Here is a 16,069-nt window from a genome sequence, read left to right on the forward strand (position 1 = left end):
CTTGGGGACGTCTGTGCGCCGCTTTCGGCACCCGCCCTGCTCGGGGCCTGTGGGCCGGCGGCAGGCCCCGCAGAGCCAGGCCCGCTCCCCTCAGGGGGGGTCTGTGCGAGCCGCCCCGGCTTTGCCGTTCTCTTCATCGCCTCCTCGCCTTGCAGCAGGCGCTAGAACCGCGTTGGATGCGGCCTTCCGCCTCTGCCGCTCGGATTTAATGGCGCACATCACCATCAATCAGTATCTGCAGCAGGTAGGCACCTTTTGTTGTTTGTTTGTTGTTTGGAGTATGCAGGTTTATTCTTCCTTGCTTGGGTGACCGTGTTTAAGAAATAAATCAACCTAGAATGGGTGAAAGAAATAGACTTAACTCTGCTGGGTGTGCCAAGGGTGATAGACCTGGAGATTCTCAACACTGTGATGGTTACTGATGGAGTGAAAGAATCTATAGAATCCATAAGAACTGATGTGTATGTGGGCAGTAACAAATGCAGCTCAGGGAGTTGAGAAATACAGTTTGCTGCCTCTTTCCAAACCATTTTATTTTCATTGTTGTTACATCTTGCTCGTTTCAGTGATGGTCAGCCCAGACAATTGAGTGAAGGGCACAAAAAGAGGAATTGTTTGGGTTTTAGCCTCAAAAATGGAGCAGCTGAGAACTCTCAGGAGAGTGATCTACTCTGAAAAGTCAGCATCTTGTCTATTTGACAGCCTGTGTGACACTGAACAAGGAAAACTACTTCCAAAACACAAGATTGGCTCTCCTTTACTTGAAAATTATCAGTCTCTGGAAGTGTTGAAGCAGTTGATTCACCCTCTTTGATGCTTCCCTTGCTCTTTTAGTCTTATGATTTTTCCCTGTTTGGTTTGAGCTTTCCATACAGTAAAAAGATCTAAAATTTTTTCATGCCAGGGCACAAAACTAGGACAAATAAGGCACAAACTGTGCTTTTAAGAAGTAATATCCAAAGCTGCTTCCACAACTGAATGGATTCCCAGCTGGATGTCAGAACAAGCTGCTCAGACAGACTGTTTTGGGGATTCTCTGGTTTCTTCACATCCTATAAATAAGGAAAATAGCACAATAATGTTCACCCTGCATTCTCCCTGAGATCTTTTTTTGAAAAAACAAGTGTATTGAAAGCCCAATATTGACTCCTTCTGCTTTAAACCTTTAAAATCTCACCTTTGGGTTGGCACTGCTGTGGGTGAACAGTGGTGATGAGGTTGTAAATATGTCCTGGGGCTGGGTTTTTCCTCCTGTGATGGGGCTGTTCTCTCTGGCAGGTGCAAGAAGCTATTGACAGCAGAGATGGACAGTTTTGTGCTGAATTGGTGTCATTTAAACACCCACATGTTGCCAACCCAAGGCTGCAGGTGAGAATCTGGTTTGGATCTCTTATTTTACTTCCAGTTTTCCTAGCTCTTCCTATGGGTTCCTTTCCATTGGAGGTAAACCTCAGAAATCTGTTCCTCAGGGTCCCTTTGTAGCTCTGTTTCCTTTCTTACAACATTATATGCTTCTCTTATATTTATTTTTTAATTTTTTTTCCCCTGGATGGCCTTTATATTCCACTTTGAATTGTTTTCTGGGTAGATACAGGCTTGAAAATCCCTTCTGGCCAGGTCTGCATTAGTTCATAACATGGCAGAGTGGAAGTGAGCATAAAAATGCCATGACAAAATCCCCATGGGATGTTTCTGGTGTGTTGGATGTGCCTTTCATGTGTCCTTCATTTGTTCTGCACTCAGCTGCCATCTCCAGAGGAGAAATGTCAGCAGGTTTTGGAACCACCCTACGACGAAATGTTCGCAGCCCACTTGAGGTAAAGATAGACCAGGAGTGTAAAGTCAATTGTGAGGCATCCAGCAGGGGCAGGGAAGGAAATCTCTAAGTTTACTGAGTTATTTTAAAGGGCTTACAGCTGAAAAATTGCTATTACTCTTATAAATAATGCTAGAATTGCAAGAAATAAAAGCTTCTGCATGTAAAGTTTGGTTTAGGTGCCTGGCAGCCATCTGTGCATGGCCATTGACACAGTTTCTGGGCTTGCTCTGCATGTACTGGCTCCACAACAATTTAGAGTGAAATAAGTAAGGGAAATCAATCTTTTCAAAAGGGAATTTTACTCATAAAAGCAATTTTAAGACAGGTTTAAGACATCAGGCATTCTGTGAGGCTTTTATTCTAAAACCCTCTGCATTAACACAGGCTTTAGTTCCCTTTCTACAGTCCTGAATTTTTTTATCTGTACTAACCTTGGTGACAATTTCAATAATCATCTACTGAAACATGCTGATATTGGAGGAACAAATCCTCAATCATCTTTTGGATCAATATTCTACAGTTATCAAGCTTAGTGCTGCCTTAAAGTACCTGTGCCATTTTGGTAGGAACATTTCTAAGAGTATTTCTGTGTCTGTTTTGGGTAAACTGTAAAGCTCTGTGCCTGTTTAGAGGGAAAAATAAATATTTGTCTTATATATGATAATTTTTGATGCAATACTGCACCTCTTTTATTTTTTTTGACAGGTGTACTTATGCTGTTGGAAACCATGACTTTATAGAAGCATACAAATGCCAAACAGTTATTGTCCAATATCCTTTTTCATAAATCCTGTGTGTTGTTTGCAGATGAACTAAATGTTTTCTTGTAGAATAAGTTATCTTTACACCCCTTTTAAAAATCTATAATAGAATGTGGTCTGCTTCCAAACACACTTGGGCTATTTTAGGCTCTTGAGTGAGGAATTCTAGATACACTCTTCTCCTTTCAACTTTAGGACTAAAGGAGAATCTGTCACATGGCTGTAAAATGGAAAATTAATTTTTCACAGATTTTTTCTTTGGTTTCTCCCCTTTTGTGTGGGAGCCTATGGCAGCATTCAGCTGCTTTTTCAATCTGTGCTTCATGTCCTAGCAGTTTAAATTCTCCTGAACACAGTACATCTTTCCTGAGAGCATTTCAGGCACACAAAGAAGAAAACTGGTGAGTATGTCATGCAGAGGTGCTAGAAACAAGACTCTCACCTTTCCCTAGGATAATTCCACAGCAGTCCAACTAAAATGAGGCTGGTAGTTTTTATTTATCCCCAGTGATGCTTAAATGCAGCCTAATAGGTTCTGCCTGCTTCAGCTTCTAGGTCCAAAAGTGTGAAATCTTAACATCTGAACTTAATTCTTTAGAACAGTCCATAAGTAAACACCTGAAGGATTTGTTCAAGCTGAGATGGTGTTTTATTAAAGCCACAGTAAAAAAAAATTCATTCTTCCAGGGTAGGATTTCTGAAAAGCTGAGATCTTGAAGACTTTTCCTTTTAAAAAGTGCATCCTTTAAAGATGAATGTCTACTTTTTTAGTTTTATGACCAGCTAGCAAAAAAAAGATGCTTGTTTCTTATGTCTTACTGCTTGATTTGTGCATACTAAATATACTTTTTTTTGCCTTTTGACTTTTCCAGGGCTTTACCTATTATGTATGCTGTAGCCCTTGATCTTCGGATTTTTGCTAACAATGTAAGTAGTTCTGAGGAACAGCTTCATTGCTGCTATCTGTCAGGAGTTTCCATGGTGAAAATACTCTAGATTTTATTACATAGCCTTAATTTTGCTTGATACTGTTTAACTCATTGTTTAGGGTTTTGTAGAATCACTAAATTTTTCCAGTTCTATTGAAAAAAACAGTTTTTTCCTTACATTTCCTTACATTTCCTTACCCACTAAATTTTTCCAGTTCTTTTGAAAAACCAGGTTTTTCCTTACATTTCCTTAACTTTTCCTTACATTTCAGCTAGTGAGAATAATAAAGCTTTTTAAGAAGCACATCTACTCCCTATCCTCTCCCTCCTTCTCCTCTTTATTGTTTCAGTTCTGCATTAATTGGTGCACAGATCTTTCCCATGTGTTGGCAACTCTTTTTTTGTTTGTTTCTCTTGCTACTGTAACAGCTGTTTTCCATTTTTCCTCAAAGTCCCAGTGTGTGTTACTCCTAGAAAACGTTGAACATGGTTTAGAAATAAACCCAAGCCTTGGTGGCTGTGGAGGGAAGCTTAATTTCAAACTCCATAACTGGGGAATCATTTTAGTTTGATTTTGTTCCAAAGACTTTGGGTTTTTTTTGCCAGACTCTTGGACCTTGAAAACTTGAGTTGAAAGATTAATGCTCCAGTTCAGCCATCTGATCCTGAATTTAGGTTTCAGAGGGTTACATTAAGCTTGGTGGTGGTGAAGGTAATAGCTGTCAGTGCTGCTTTCAAAGGACTGTCCTCATGTGTCTTAGGTTTAGTACATGTTCAGGAGCCTCTCAGAGTGTTTTCTTTTATTCTGTGAGCTTGACTGCCTTCTAGATTTGGGGGCTAGCAGGTGTGACAAACCCATTGCCTTAATACTTTATCAAATGCTGTATTATGGAACATTTGAACTGTTTACAAGCCACTGAACCAGGATGTAGAATTACATGTTGCTTCTTGCTGTGTAATGATAGGCAGATCAACAGTTAGTGAAGAAAGGGAAGAGCAAAGTTGGTGACATGCTGGAAAAAGCAGCAGAACTGCTGATGAGCTGTTTCAGAGTCTGTGCCAGTGACACGTGAGTGAAAGATCCTCTACAGAACTTGCACTATGAAATTGTTAAGAACTGAATGAACTTTAGGGTTTTTTCCACATACTGAGACCACTGTTCCCTCTCATTTGTGGTCATCTGTTCTCTTTTGACTGTTAATTACAGCTCCCTTCAGATTTAACCCTAGCAGATGTGTGGAGGGGCTGATGACATCCCTGTTCCTTGTGACAGACCATGAATGCTTTTGTCCCCTGACCAGTTATGAAGTCTGCTTCATTAGGATTAGTTAGAAAAGAGGTGACTCTTTGGTTTCCAGGCTTAGCAATTTCAAGATGTCCAAAGTGGAGAAAATGCTTCCCCTCACCCTTGCCCAAACTTTCAGTCACCTTGAATATTACAAGCAGCTGCCATGCTGGAGTGTGTGCTGCCTGCAGGCTGGAGTGAGGACCCTTATGCAGGGGAATAACAGTTTTCATGACATCTTGCCATAACATTGAGAAGAAACATAGCAGAGCTGTTTAAATTTCAGGTGGGAACATATGTTTTATGTTGACAGTGGTTTAAGACAAAGAGTTTGGCCCTGACTTTTATTTCAGACACCTAAAAATCCATCCAATATCTACGAAGGGAATCTGGCATGAGGACAAAGTCATCATTTCCTTGCAGTGTTTGGTACTAGTAGGTTTGTGTGTTTACTTCTTTCTTTTCTTCTGGCAGTCGAGCAGGCATTGAAGATTCCAAAAAGTGGGGCATGTTGTTTCTGGTGAATCAACTGTTTAAGATTTATTTTAAGGTAGGTTTCAAGTCTGGTCAGCTGCATTTTGGGTTTCATATTCTGAGCCAAACCCACCCTTTTTTTATACGATGCCATCTATCTGCACTCTGAGTAAAATCCAGCTATTTTTTTTGTTACCAGATCAACAAGCTCCATCTGTGCAAGCCCTTAATTAGAGCAATTGACAGCTCCAACCTGAAGGATGAATACAGCATGGCCCAGAGGGTTACATACAGGTACTACGTGGGACGCAAGGCCATGTTTGACAGCGACTTCAAGCAAGGTACTGTGGGACAGATGGAGCCTGGCTGCTGGGTGGGGAATCATCTGGCTGATCTCAGGGGTGCCTGTGGCTCAAAATGGGTGTAGAAGGTGCAGTTGTGTCTGCACTGATCAAAGGCAAAGTCGTGGTGGAAGGTGGAAGGCCCAGTCAGATCAGAGATGAGATTACATGGCATTTCTGATTGTGGTAAAGGCCCAGTTGGAAAATACTGGGTCAGGGAAAGTCTCTGTAGTCTTATGCATTGTGTGCATGCATAATAAAGTCTAAGCATTGAGGGACTGGAAAGCTGTCTGGCAGAAAGGGACCTGGGGATGCTGATCAGTCAGCAGTATGCCCAGATGGCCAAGAAGGCCAACAGCATCCTGGCTTCTATCAGAAATAGAGAGAGCTGGAGTCATTTAGCCTGGAGAAAATGAGGCTCAGGGGGACATTATTGTGTCTACAGCTACTTGAAAGGAGGCTGTAGAGAAATGGGTGTTGGTTTCTTCTTCCAAGTAACAACTGACAGGACAAGAGGAAATGGTCTCAAGCTGTGCCAAGAGAGGTTTAGGTTGGATATTAGGAAAAATTTCTTCCCTGAAAGAGTTGCCAAGCATTAGAACAGGCTGCCCAGGGAGGTGGTTAACTTTTAAACACGTCCACCATCCCTGGACATGTCTAAAAGTTGTGTAGATGTGCTGCTTAGGGACATGGTTTAGCAGTGGACTTGGTAGAGTTAGGTATAATGGTTGGACTTGATGGTCTTTTCCAACCTAAATGATTCTATAATGCTGTGAGAAGAAGAGGTTTGAAGGTTTCACAAAGGAGGCTGATTTTGGAAGGTGCAAAAAAAAGCATTTCTGGATTATAATAGATTCACTAATAGAAATGCTTCTGGAGCTGAGGTGTACAACTTCAATCACCCACCAAAGCCCCTGATCAAAATCTGTTCTGGAGCCCTTTTTTTTCACACTGAACAGTGTCTTCTGCCTCTCAGGTTTGTCATCTTCCTCTCTCAGTGAAAATTGAAGACAGGTTTTCATATTGTCATGCTGTATGATCTCACTGGCATGTTTTTGCAGCTCAGATGTGTGCCTCACATGCAGCTTACACCCACTGAAGAACTAATCTCGATTTAGAATGCAGAGTTCTTTTTCATCAGCACTTCTTGAGGTCCTCCCCTCCTGGAATAGCAGCACAATAATAATACTGAAATGAGCTGAAAATTTCAGTATTGCTTGGAACTGTTACCTCTCACATCTAGACCTTGGCAGGTTTTCTTTGGCTTTTTGGAGGAGGACTTTTTTTCTGGCAATATGTTGTAGTTTTGTGTGAATCTCCAATAATTCTTCCAGCGTTTTTCTCCATGCACTTTGATTGGAGATATTTTTTAAAATATAATTTAAATCATCATGTGTTCAAGCTAGAGATGGACATCTCTACCACAGAATTTGGGTTATGGTTTTAATCCATTTTTGTTGTTGACTCATGTTACTGGCACTTTCATTTGTGTCTGCAGCTGAGGAGTATCTGTCCTTTGCCTTTGAGCACTGCCACCGCTCAAGCCAGAAGAACAAAAGAATGATTTTGATCTACCTGCTGCCAGTAAAAATGTTGTTGGTGAGTAGATGTTACTCTTCTAAATAATTTTTTGGGAGCAGATGACCAAACTGAGGCTCAGTATTGTCCTTGTTTCTCCCCTGTTGGAACTCAGAGGCTGCTGTCTGTGCCTGACCCCCCCGAAGAGATGGCTGAAAAGTGTTGAGGAGGGTTTGCCACAGGAGAGAAAGGATTCCCAAGTTAGGGATTTCCATTTGCACCTTGGTGCATTCAAGGCATGTCAGGAGGGTCATGAAGGAGAGCATTTTGGTTCTGAACAAATTAATTAAGACTTGCTATTTGATCATTTCTTCTTTCTGTTAAAAGAATTAAGGGCATGTCTGCTTCTTGATCCTGTCCTTTCCCTTGTGCTGGTGTTTGTGTATCCCTCAGTTAGTGGGATTGTGCTAACAATTAATTCAGTATAGCTGAGAAGACAAGTCCTAGGTGTTTAGAGTTCTCTGTCCCTGCCATTATTACCAAAGTTACCAATGTGAAATACTGTTATCACCTGCTTCTGTGAGTGACCATCTTCCACCTTTGCCCCAGCATGTCCAGTCCCTTGTAGTGGCAAGTGGGTAAAGAGGAAGCAGGGTGGGCATGATAATTGGCTTATAATTTTCATTTTTTATTTACTGGCTTTCTTACTGGTTGTTTTCAGATCATTAAATGGTAGGATTCATAAAGGAAAACTAAGTTTTCCTGAAAACTTTGTGCTAGTCCTGACTGGGTGTCTTAAACCAGTGGGTTGGTTAGTGCCTAGAATTACTGTGGCTTTTCTGGAGCAGTTCTGGTGTGCAAGAGGCACTACAGAAACTAGATAAAGGTCATTGTTTTTATAGTTGCTTTTTAAAATCAGAGCCCAAACATTAACACTAACTTTAAACTCTACTGAAATAGCTTGGATGTTTGGGGTTTTTTTCATTCCTAGCAGCTCTCTGTAAACATGAGTTCTACTTTCAGCTAATCCTCTAGCCAGGAAAGGAGTCACCAACAGCACAGCATGATGGTGACTAAATTTAAAGTCTGACCCAAGTCACTGTGCAATCTGATCTCTGCTCTGCTGGGGGAGAAAAACAACATTTCTGTTTGATAGCATGGGTGGTTCAGTCTTACCTGATTTAGCAGTAGGGATGAATTTTGTTTCTTTAAACTTTTTTGTTGGGTTTTTTTGAGGGAATATATTTTATTTTTATGTATTTATACATGAGGCATAGTGAAGAAAAAAGTCAGGTACAGCCTGAGGTAGCATTTGACAGTGCTGAAGCACTGCTTGTGTTATTAGTGATGCCTGGGATCCCCACAGTTCTGTTTGCAGTTAGATCACACAGCCATGACCTAAAATTTGGATCTGTTCACACCTCATGGGCTCTTGAGTTTACAAATTGGATAACTATCCTCCAACATTAACAGACTGTGATAAACAGGTAGTTATCATGACTTGAGCTTCAAGGTGTTTGGCTGGGCAAAGGGGTTGTCTTAAAAATACTTTTATTCACCTCTTATTCTGTAAGGGGAAAAAAAAAAAGGTGGTTAAACATTTGTCTTTTTCCTTAACAAGTGTTTTTATAGCTTACTACATCACCCTTAAAATGCATCTGACTTTACCCTGGAAAACTTGGAAACTTGTTTGTCTTTCAGGGCCACATGCCAACAATTCAGCTCTTAAAAAAGTATGACCTGATGCAGTTTGCTGAAGTCACAAAGGCTGTGAGGTATGGTGAGGGTTTTATTGCACTGTGTGCCAGTTCAAAAAGTATTAAGTAGAAAATATTGATCTGGGATGATTGAGGGAAGGCAGGGGAGGGATATTTCTACCAAGTTAGACATTTTCTTTTCTCATTTGGGTGAGGCCACCTCATGTTTTCATTTCTTTGCCCCTGTAGTGAAGGGAACCTTCTGCTGCTGAATGAGGCTCTGACAAAGCATGAGACCTTCTTCATTCGGTGTGGAATCTTCCTCATCCTTGAGAAGCTGAAAATCATCACCTACAGAAATCTCTTTAAGAAAGTGTAAGCATGACAAAACCTGCCTTTTTGCCAAAGCAGATTTGTTTTCCCCTGGGACAGAGATAAAAATGTATATGCTCCTTAATTCTCTCTGAGAGAGCTGAATAGGATTTATTGTCAAAAAGCCATTTTTCTAAGAACCAGAATTTTTAAGTGACTGTTCTCAATAACAGATTTTTTTTCCCCTGTTTTTTTCTTTCAGATATTTACTACTCAAAACCCACCAGCTCTCTCTAGATGCCTTTCTGTTTGCCCTGAAATTCATGCAAGTAGATGATGTTGATATTGATGAAGTCCAGTGCATTTTAGCTAACCTTATATATATGGTATGTGCTGACCATTTGTTGTCTGGTCCTTCAGACACTAAAATATAGTAGATAGAAATATGTTTTTTTCTTTCAGATATTTACTACTCAAAACCCACCAGCTCTCTCTAGATGCCTTTCTGTTTGCCCTGAAATTCATGCAAGTAGATGATGTTGATATTGATGAAGTCCAGTGCATTTTAGCTAACCTTATATATATGGTATGTGCTGACCATTTGTTGTCTGGTCCTTCAGACACTAAAATATAGTAGATAGAAATAAAAGTTTATTACATAAACACATATCAGTGAAATCTAGAGATTTCTAATAAATCAGAGCATGTGGAGCAGCAGTGCAGTGATGGTGAGAAAAGGCACCAAGTCTCTATTCCTGAGATATTACTTGTTGCAGTCTAGGAGTAACAGGGGATGGGATTAAGCCACTGGAAGATTTCTGACAAGGAAGTATTATGTCAACTAATTAGGTATGGAGCAGTGATTATGAAAATTCTCATTTTGAAGTGAGCAAGAGTAAGTTTAGGAATGCTTTGGCAGAGCTCTGTCTTCAAGGCCATGTAAGCAGGCCAGCAGGGGCCAGTAGCAGGCAGTGGGCTCTCTGTGTGACAGGGCTCTTGGTCCACAAACAGGGCTGTGGTTCCAACTTTTCTGCTTACTCTGTGAGTTGACCCCATTCCATAGATCAGATCCTTACAGATAGGTACAGGAGTGACTGAGCACACACACATAGCTTTGTGTGAGGTAGCCTGAAGACAGCTGAGGCTGTAGGCATTGTGTGACCAGCTCCCAGTACTAATGCTGCCTTTTTCTCCTCCTGCCAGGGTCACATTAAAGGCTATATATCTCATCAGCATCAAAAGCTTGTGGTCAGCAAGCAGAACCCATTTCCTCCCCTGTCAACAGTGTGTTGAGTGTTGCACCTTATCCATGCAAGTACTTCTCAGAGATACTCAGCTTGCCTGGGGGAGCTGCTTCTAACCACCCTGAGAACACTGCAAGTGAGTTGGTTCATGTCCAGGACTGCAATACCAGGAACTGTTTGTGGCTCTTTTCCCAGAATGACCAAGGCTTCCAGTGTTGCAGAGTCTGTTGGAATGAAATGCTGACTTCTCAGTGAGAATTTCCACGGGCTTTCTAGAACATTCAAAGTATTTAATGAGGAAATAAAGCAAAGCATTCCAAATTCCTTCCAAACGACTTAAAAGCTTTCATAAAGTATTTTGCATTGCTATTTCTGCAGTTATTTTCCAGAGAGGAGAAGCATCATCCTTTGTTACTTGTGCTAATCCATTCTTTGGAATGGAAATTATATTTTCTTTCATGGTTTCCTTTTTTTTCCCCCCCCAAATCTCTTCAATAACCTTGCTGATACTAAGCACTCTTTTCAAGCTTTCTCTAAAAATTAGAGAGGTGCTTGACACCAAAAGCTTTACTGTGTCAGAGAGTTCAAGTAAACATGGGAGTTTTGTCTGTAGGTGCCCACAGTTGGCTTTGGGCTTTTTTTTTATTTCATTTTTGTTGTGTTGAACAAAAGTTTATCTAAGTAAGTTATCCATACTCTGTTTTATTCTGCTTCTGGGGAAAACACTGCCACTGGATCCATTAGTTTAAGTGTTACTACCTCAGGGGTTTGGTTGGTTGGTTTGGGGGTGGTACAATGTAACTTTGTCCATAGTGATGGGAGGGCAGTTTGAGGGGGTTTAAATTATTTTTAAAGGAAATAAAATGGTTTTTTTTCCCCCCTCTTTGAGAATTGGGCTTTATTTTATCCACGAGCTGATGTGGACATGAGCCATAAGGGAAAACACAGCTACCATGTTTGAGAGGAAGCATTTTTTAGTATGATGAGAGTGTAAAGTCCTACTTTAACATGGGCATTTAAAGGCTTGGAGTTCACAGAATCATAGAATGGTTTGGCTTGGAAGGCACATTAAAAATCTAGTTCCAACCCCCCTGCCATAGGCAGGGGCACCTCCCACCAGACCAGGTTGCTCAAAAGCCCCATCCACCTTAGTCCTTCAGTCAGTTTTGAGTAAAATAACTTTACCACATCATGACTTTCACAGTGCCACATCATCAGCAGAAGGAGAGCCAAGGGGGCCTTCCTCTCTGAACTGGAGTTCCACACATATTGTCTTTACAACTTCCACTGATGCAAATTTTGATGGAGAGTCAAATGGATGTACTGGCTGCACCCAAATCTTTCCTTGCAGTGACTGGTAGCAGTTTGGTGCTGGAGGGTTGGTTGTGCTTGAGTCTCATCTCATTTTTTGTTTCAACCATATCATGTACCTGGCAGTGTTAGTGAACAGAAGTGCCTTCCAGTTGCTGTCTTCTCGTGGCCAGGATCCCAGGATCCCAGTCAGGAACCAAGTGCCTTTATACTCTGTAGCTAAAAAGCTGCCTCCAGCCAGTCGTTTGTCCGTGGCCTCCTGGAGGTGGCCACAAAACTGCCTGTTGGTGAGGCTGATGTTGAGCATTTGTTTGCAGTCCTCAGCAAAAAAATGCAGCTCCTCCCCTTGCAGTTCATCCCCTTCCATCCTCCAGCCACCCACTGTACCAGCCACCTTGGGGATCAGGACGTGTTCTGCAAAGTCTCTTTCAGGGGCACACACGGGCAGCTGGTGGTGGCTGCACTCCACGTGCTCCTGGAGCTGGAGCAGGGCAATGTTGTTCTCCCCAGAGTCCTCCTCATAGTGCATGTGGACGTGCCTCTCACTCACCTGCAGGGTCCTCTCAGCCCCACTTGTGCCATTGGGCCCTGTGGAGCAATCACATTTCACTGCTCTTGAGGAGTGATTCATCAGAGACCCAAGGACTGCATGCAGCCTGACAGCTCCCTGGCTGTGCTGAGGATACAGGCAGCAGATAAACTACAGACCCTCCTGAAGCTGCTGTAGTAGAGGTGAACCAGGAATGATGTGCTGACAGCTTTTTAGTGCTGTGTAAACCATCCATCATTTCAGAGGGAAAGAAACAAGAGATGTGATTTTTGGTAGGAAAAAAAAAAAGCCACCTCTAAATCCACTGGGTTTAGCTTATCCCAGGGCTGAGTTGAATTTGAGAGGCAGTTGTCTCTCTGCTTGGCTTGTGTGGGGCAACTCCTGGCTCAAGATCCTTAGCTGAGATGCTTATATGACATGACAGCAGGTTTGTTTCCTTCAGGAATGTTTTCAGGCTGAAAAAATTTTACTAAGCTTTTTTAAAATTAAGCTTGTCAAGACTAAAATGTGCTGGAACAAGAGAAAATAGTTGATTACCTACCCGTGCCAACCCTGATCTGGAGCTGGCTGTGCAGAAGGGCACACTCTGCTGTGGTCAGTACAAAGTTACTTTTGAGCAGCACTCCTCCACAGAACCCTTTCCCTTCTGAGTTCAGCAGCAGGACCTGAGAAAAATGCAAAAAAACCAAAAAGACAATAGATAGCACTGTCCACGTGAGGTGGAGTGGTGGGTTTCATGGATTGCTAGAAATACCTGCCAAGGAAATGGCTCATCACGTTTCTTCCTGGTTTCAGTTATCAGATTAGCACTGTCTTGAAGTCTGCCACATGCACATTCATCTGGCAAATGAATTTTTAACAAGTCAAAACCCCTCATGCTGCATCATTCCGAGACAAATCACACCTGCAAATACCTTCCTGTTTCCACCTGACTTTGGGGGTTTGTTTTTGCACCAAGGAAAAGGACAATTTCTCAGCTGATGAAAACTGGAATAATTTACTTGCCATCTGTAGCCTAATATCTTAATCTTGGGTCACACTAACTGGGTTCTGTTCAGGTGAAGCTAAACCAGAAGACATCTTCCAGGAGCACATGTGAAGTACTCTCATAGCTTAGTCCACATAACCAGAGCTGGTCTGATGGAAAGCCCACCTGAAATGTGCACAGAGTGTGGACATCAAGCCCTCAGCACCAAAAGCTTTGCAGCTCAGCTCCTCTTTGGCTGCCCTCCAAGGGCCTGAGTTTATAAGGGGATGGGATTGAGTGAGATGAAAAAAATGAAGATCTCTACTGCTTCAAACTCATTCCTAGGGAAGCTAATGTTGCCCTTTATTTAGGAGACCATCAGCTGCCTGATGGGCATCAACTGAACCTCATCCCCAGACAGGTCTCCAGTGGGATTACTCTTCTCCAAGCACAGCAGGGGCAAACATGGCCCTGTGAGGGGTATGTAGGATGAGGCAAATCCTCTCTGCTGACCCAGGTTTAAATATTCAGTTCAAACACAGCTTCTTTCACCCCTGCTCTGGCATCCTGGGGGGTGGTGCCTGGATTCCCCCTTTTCCTGCACAGTGTGGAGGGTCAGTAACTTGATTCTCCAAGCAGGCTGGTTGCATCTGGCTGTCAGATGGTGGCACTGAGGACGTGCCCCCCATGTTTCCATGCTCACACCTACCTAATGCAATGCACTGTTTTTTGTCCTTCCCAAGCTCATAGCCATCAGCACAGGAGCAATGGTAGGAGTTGCTTCCAGGGTAGCAGAAGTGGTGACATCCTTCCTTGGCGTGGTGGTGACATTCATTTTTGGCTGCAGAGGACAAGCAGATGGAAAGCATGGGGAGCAGTTCAGCTAGAGTGTTCTTGCATGACTTGAGTCCTCTTTGCTAAGCATTTTGTTACTTTGTGTGGAGGTTGGTAGGCACTCTGGCTTGGTAGTGTTTCCCACCACATTGTTTTTCCCCTTGTTAAGCAGAAATTGGAGACAACTGAGTCTCTGCAGTGTCCACAAACTCGTGGTTCCCCAGCACCCCCCTTGCAGCTGTGAGTTCTGGGGAGCCAAATAAACTGGACCTTCCATGGGTTGCCCAGGGAGGGGGGTTAGGCCCTATCCCTGGGGGTCTTTAAGGCCAGGCTGGAGGAGGCTCTGGGCAGCCTGATCTAGTGGGAGGTGTCCCTGCTCATGGCAGAGGGGTTGGAACTGGGGGATCCTTGTGGTCCCTTCCAACCCTGACAGATTCTGATCTGTTTTAGCAGAGGACTTTAGAGCCCTAATGGCTCAATGGTTGGACTTGATGATCTTGGAGGTCCCTTCCAACCTACAGGATTCTATGATTCTATGGGAACCTGTGGAAGGATGCCAGTGGTTTACTTGCTGCTGTCTTAAAACACCAAGTGCCTGCAGTGGGGGTTCTGTTGCACGTGTTGAGGTGGGAGGCATTGCTTAGAGAAGGTGGCTAAAGCTGTCTGCTTTGCTTTATGCCTTTTACACTGAAAACAGTTTGTTTCCTGGAGTCCTCTGTCCCGAGGGACTGAATTTGGGGGGGGGGGGGCGAAAAAACACGGGGGCAGCCACCCTGGTAGCACAGCCCTGTTTTTTCAGGGCACACACTGCCTGGGAGGGTGGCAGGACGAGCAGCAGGGGGGCACTGGTGGCAGTGGCAGGGCTGCCTTTGGAGCCCACCCCTGAGGAAGTCTTGCTCAGCCCTTCTGCTGCTCCCCCGAGGAGGGATGCTCAGGGAGAAGGGGCAGCCTGTTGTAATGTTTTGGTCGGTGGGCAGCAAACATCACCTCTGCTCTGCCAAGAACTGTGAGTTTTAACCTCAAATACAAGATCTGGCTGTAAGGGGAGAGCTGTGTATGGTCTCCCAGGACATAGGAGGAGCCGGGGGTTGCCAGAAGGGGGTGGTGCCTTACCAAAAGCACAGTTCTCTCCCTCGTAGCCCTCGGTACAGGTGCAGGTGTAGCCACGAATGTTGTCCTCACACACCCCGTTGTGCTGGCAGGGGCTGGACGAGCACCTCCTGCCTCCTGGAGGAATGCCACAGGAGAGGGAGGAGTCACCACCACCACAGACCTGAGCGACTCAGCCCCCTCCCCAGCACACGAGGCACTCAGAGGAGAGCTGCAGTTGCAGCTTGGAAAGAATTGGGCTATGCATCACTAAATTGCTCCTCAGGAGTAATTTTAGCCCGAGTTTCTGCTTCTGGAGGTGCCCTCACAGCCCCTGGCAGAGAGGTCAGGAGGTGCCCAGAGGCAGAGCCTGCTCCTGGACCACAGATGCTCTGCTCCAGGGAAAACAGTGAGTTACAGTTCATGTGCTCATTACAAATGTCATGTTGGGACTGGTGGTTTACAACTCCCATGTCTGGGTCATATGCACTGGGTAAAAAAAGCTGGCATCAAAATTATACAGCAAGGAGCATCAAAATTATACAGCAAGGAGCATCAAAATTATACAGCAAGGAGCATCAAAATAGGAGGAAATCTGGTGTTTACACATCTCAGACACAAGCAACCTTAATTTTCCTGATATCTGAACATTGAAACCAGAGGATGCCCACAGGTGAAGCACCAGGCAGAGTGGCCAGTTTCCTTTTAAACTGCCCACTGGAAAGACTCCAAAAGCTTGAAAATGTTCTCCAAATAACAGCTGCTGGTTGTGGACATGAGAAATCAGGGAACAAGCCAGAAAGTCCTAACCTGAGACATGCTCTCCAGCCTTTCTAAAATGTAAAACTTCATCAGAGACTTTAAAAAGTCAACGGGCTGCCAGAATTGATATCAGGAATGGAAAGATGAAGATTCTGCCTAGTCCTTGGGAAAAAAAA

The 16,069-nt window shown here is 43.5% G+C and overlaps 2 protein-coding genes across 2 annotated transcripts; one reads left to right on the forward strand and one right to left on the reverse strand.

The window, feature by feature from the left end:
* The first annotated feature begins 199 nt into the window (after nucleotides 1–199).
* Nucleotides 200–10,701, forward strand: PCID2 (PCI domain containing 2). Its single transcript, XM_008936198.1, has 14 exons — nucleotides 200–244; nucleotides 1,279–1,368; nucleotides 1,744–1,817; nucleotides 2,525–2,590; nucleotides 2,940–2,981; nucleotides 3,453–3,507; nucleotides 4,475–4,578; nucleotides 5,269–5,344; nucleotides 5,468–5,609; nucleotides 7,108–7,208; nucleotides 8,829–8,902; nucleotides 9,074–9,199; nucleotides 9,399–9,522; nucleotides 10,340–10,701. Exons 1-14 carry the CDS (start codon nucleotides 209–211, stop codon nucleotides 10,427–10,429), a joined length of 1,200 nt encoding a protein of 399 aa, XP_008934446.1. The 5' UTR covers nucleotides 200–208; the 3' UTR covers nucleotides 10,430–10,701.
* A 1,075-nt stretch (nucleotides 10,702–11,776) lies between these two features.
* PROZ (protein Z, vitamin K-dependent plasma glycoprotein) lies at nucleotides 11,777–15,269 on the reverse strand (the record flags this gene model as incomplete). The annotated part of the gene is made up of 5 exons (XM_008936200.1): nucleotides 11,777–12,279; nucleotides 12,783–12,906; nucleotides 12,996–13,081; nucleotides 13,918–14,049; nucleotides 15,156–15,269. Coding segments are annotated over 5 exons (959 nt in total), but the record flags the coding sequence as incomplete, so codon positions are not given.
* Nucleotides 15,270–16,069: the final 800 nt, after the last annotated feature.

Source organism: Merops nubicus, unplaced genomic scaffold (assembly GCF_000691845.1).
Source record: "Merops nubicus isolate BGI_N331 unplaced genomic scaffold, ASM69184v1 scaffold17022, whole genome shotgun sequence".
Classification (NCBI taxonomy): domain Eukaryota; kingdom Metazoa; phylum Chordata; class Aves; order Coraciiformes; family Meropidae; genus Merops; species Merops nubicus.

Excerpts from the sequence above, each read along its gene's own strand:
- PCID2 (XM_008936198.1), top strand. The coding sequence starts at position 209 with ATGGCGCACATCACCATCAATCAGTATCTGCAGCAG. Across the intron at positions 1,369-1,743 it reads TTGCCAACCCAAGGCTGCAG|CTGCCATCTCCAGAGGAGAA; the intron begins GTGAGAATCTGG and ends TTCTGCACTCAG. Across the intron at positions 2,982-3,452 it reads GCACACAAAGAAGAAAACTG|GGCTTTACCTATTATGTATG; the intron begins GTGAGTATGTCA and ends TGACTTTTCCAG.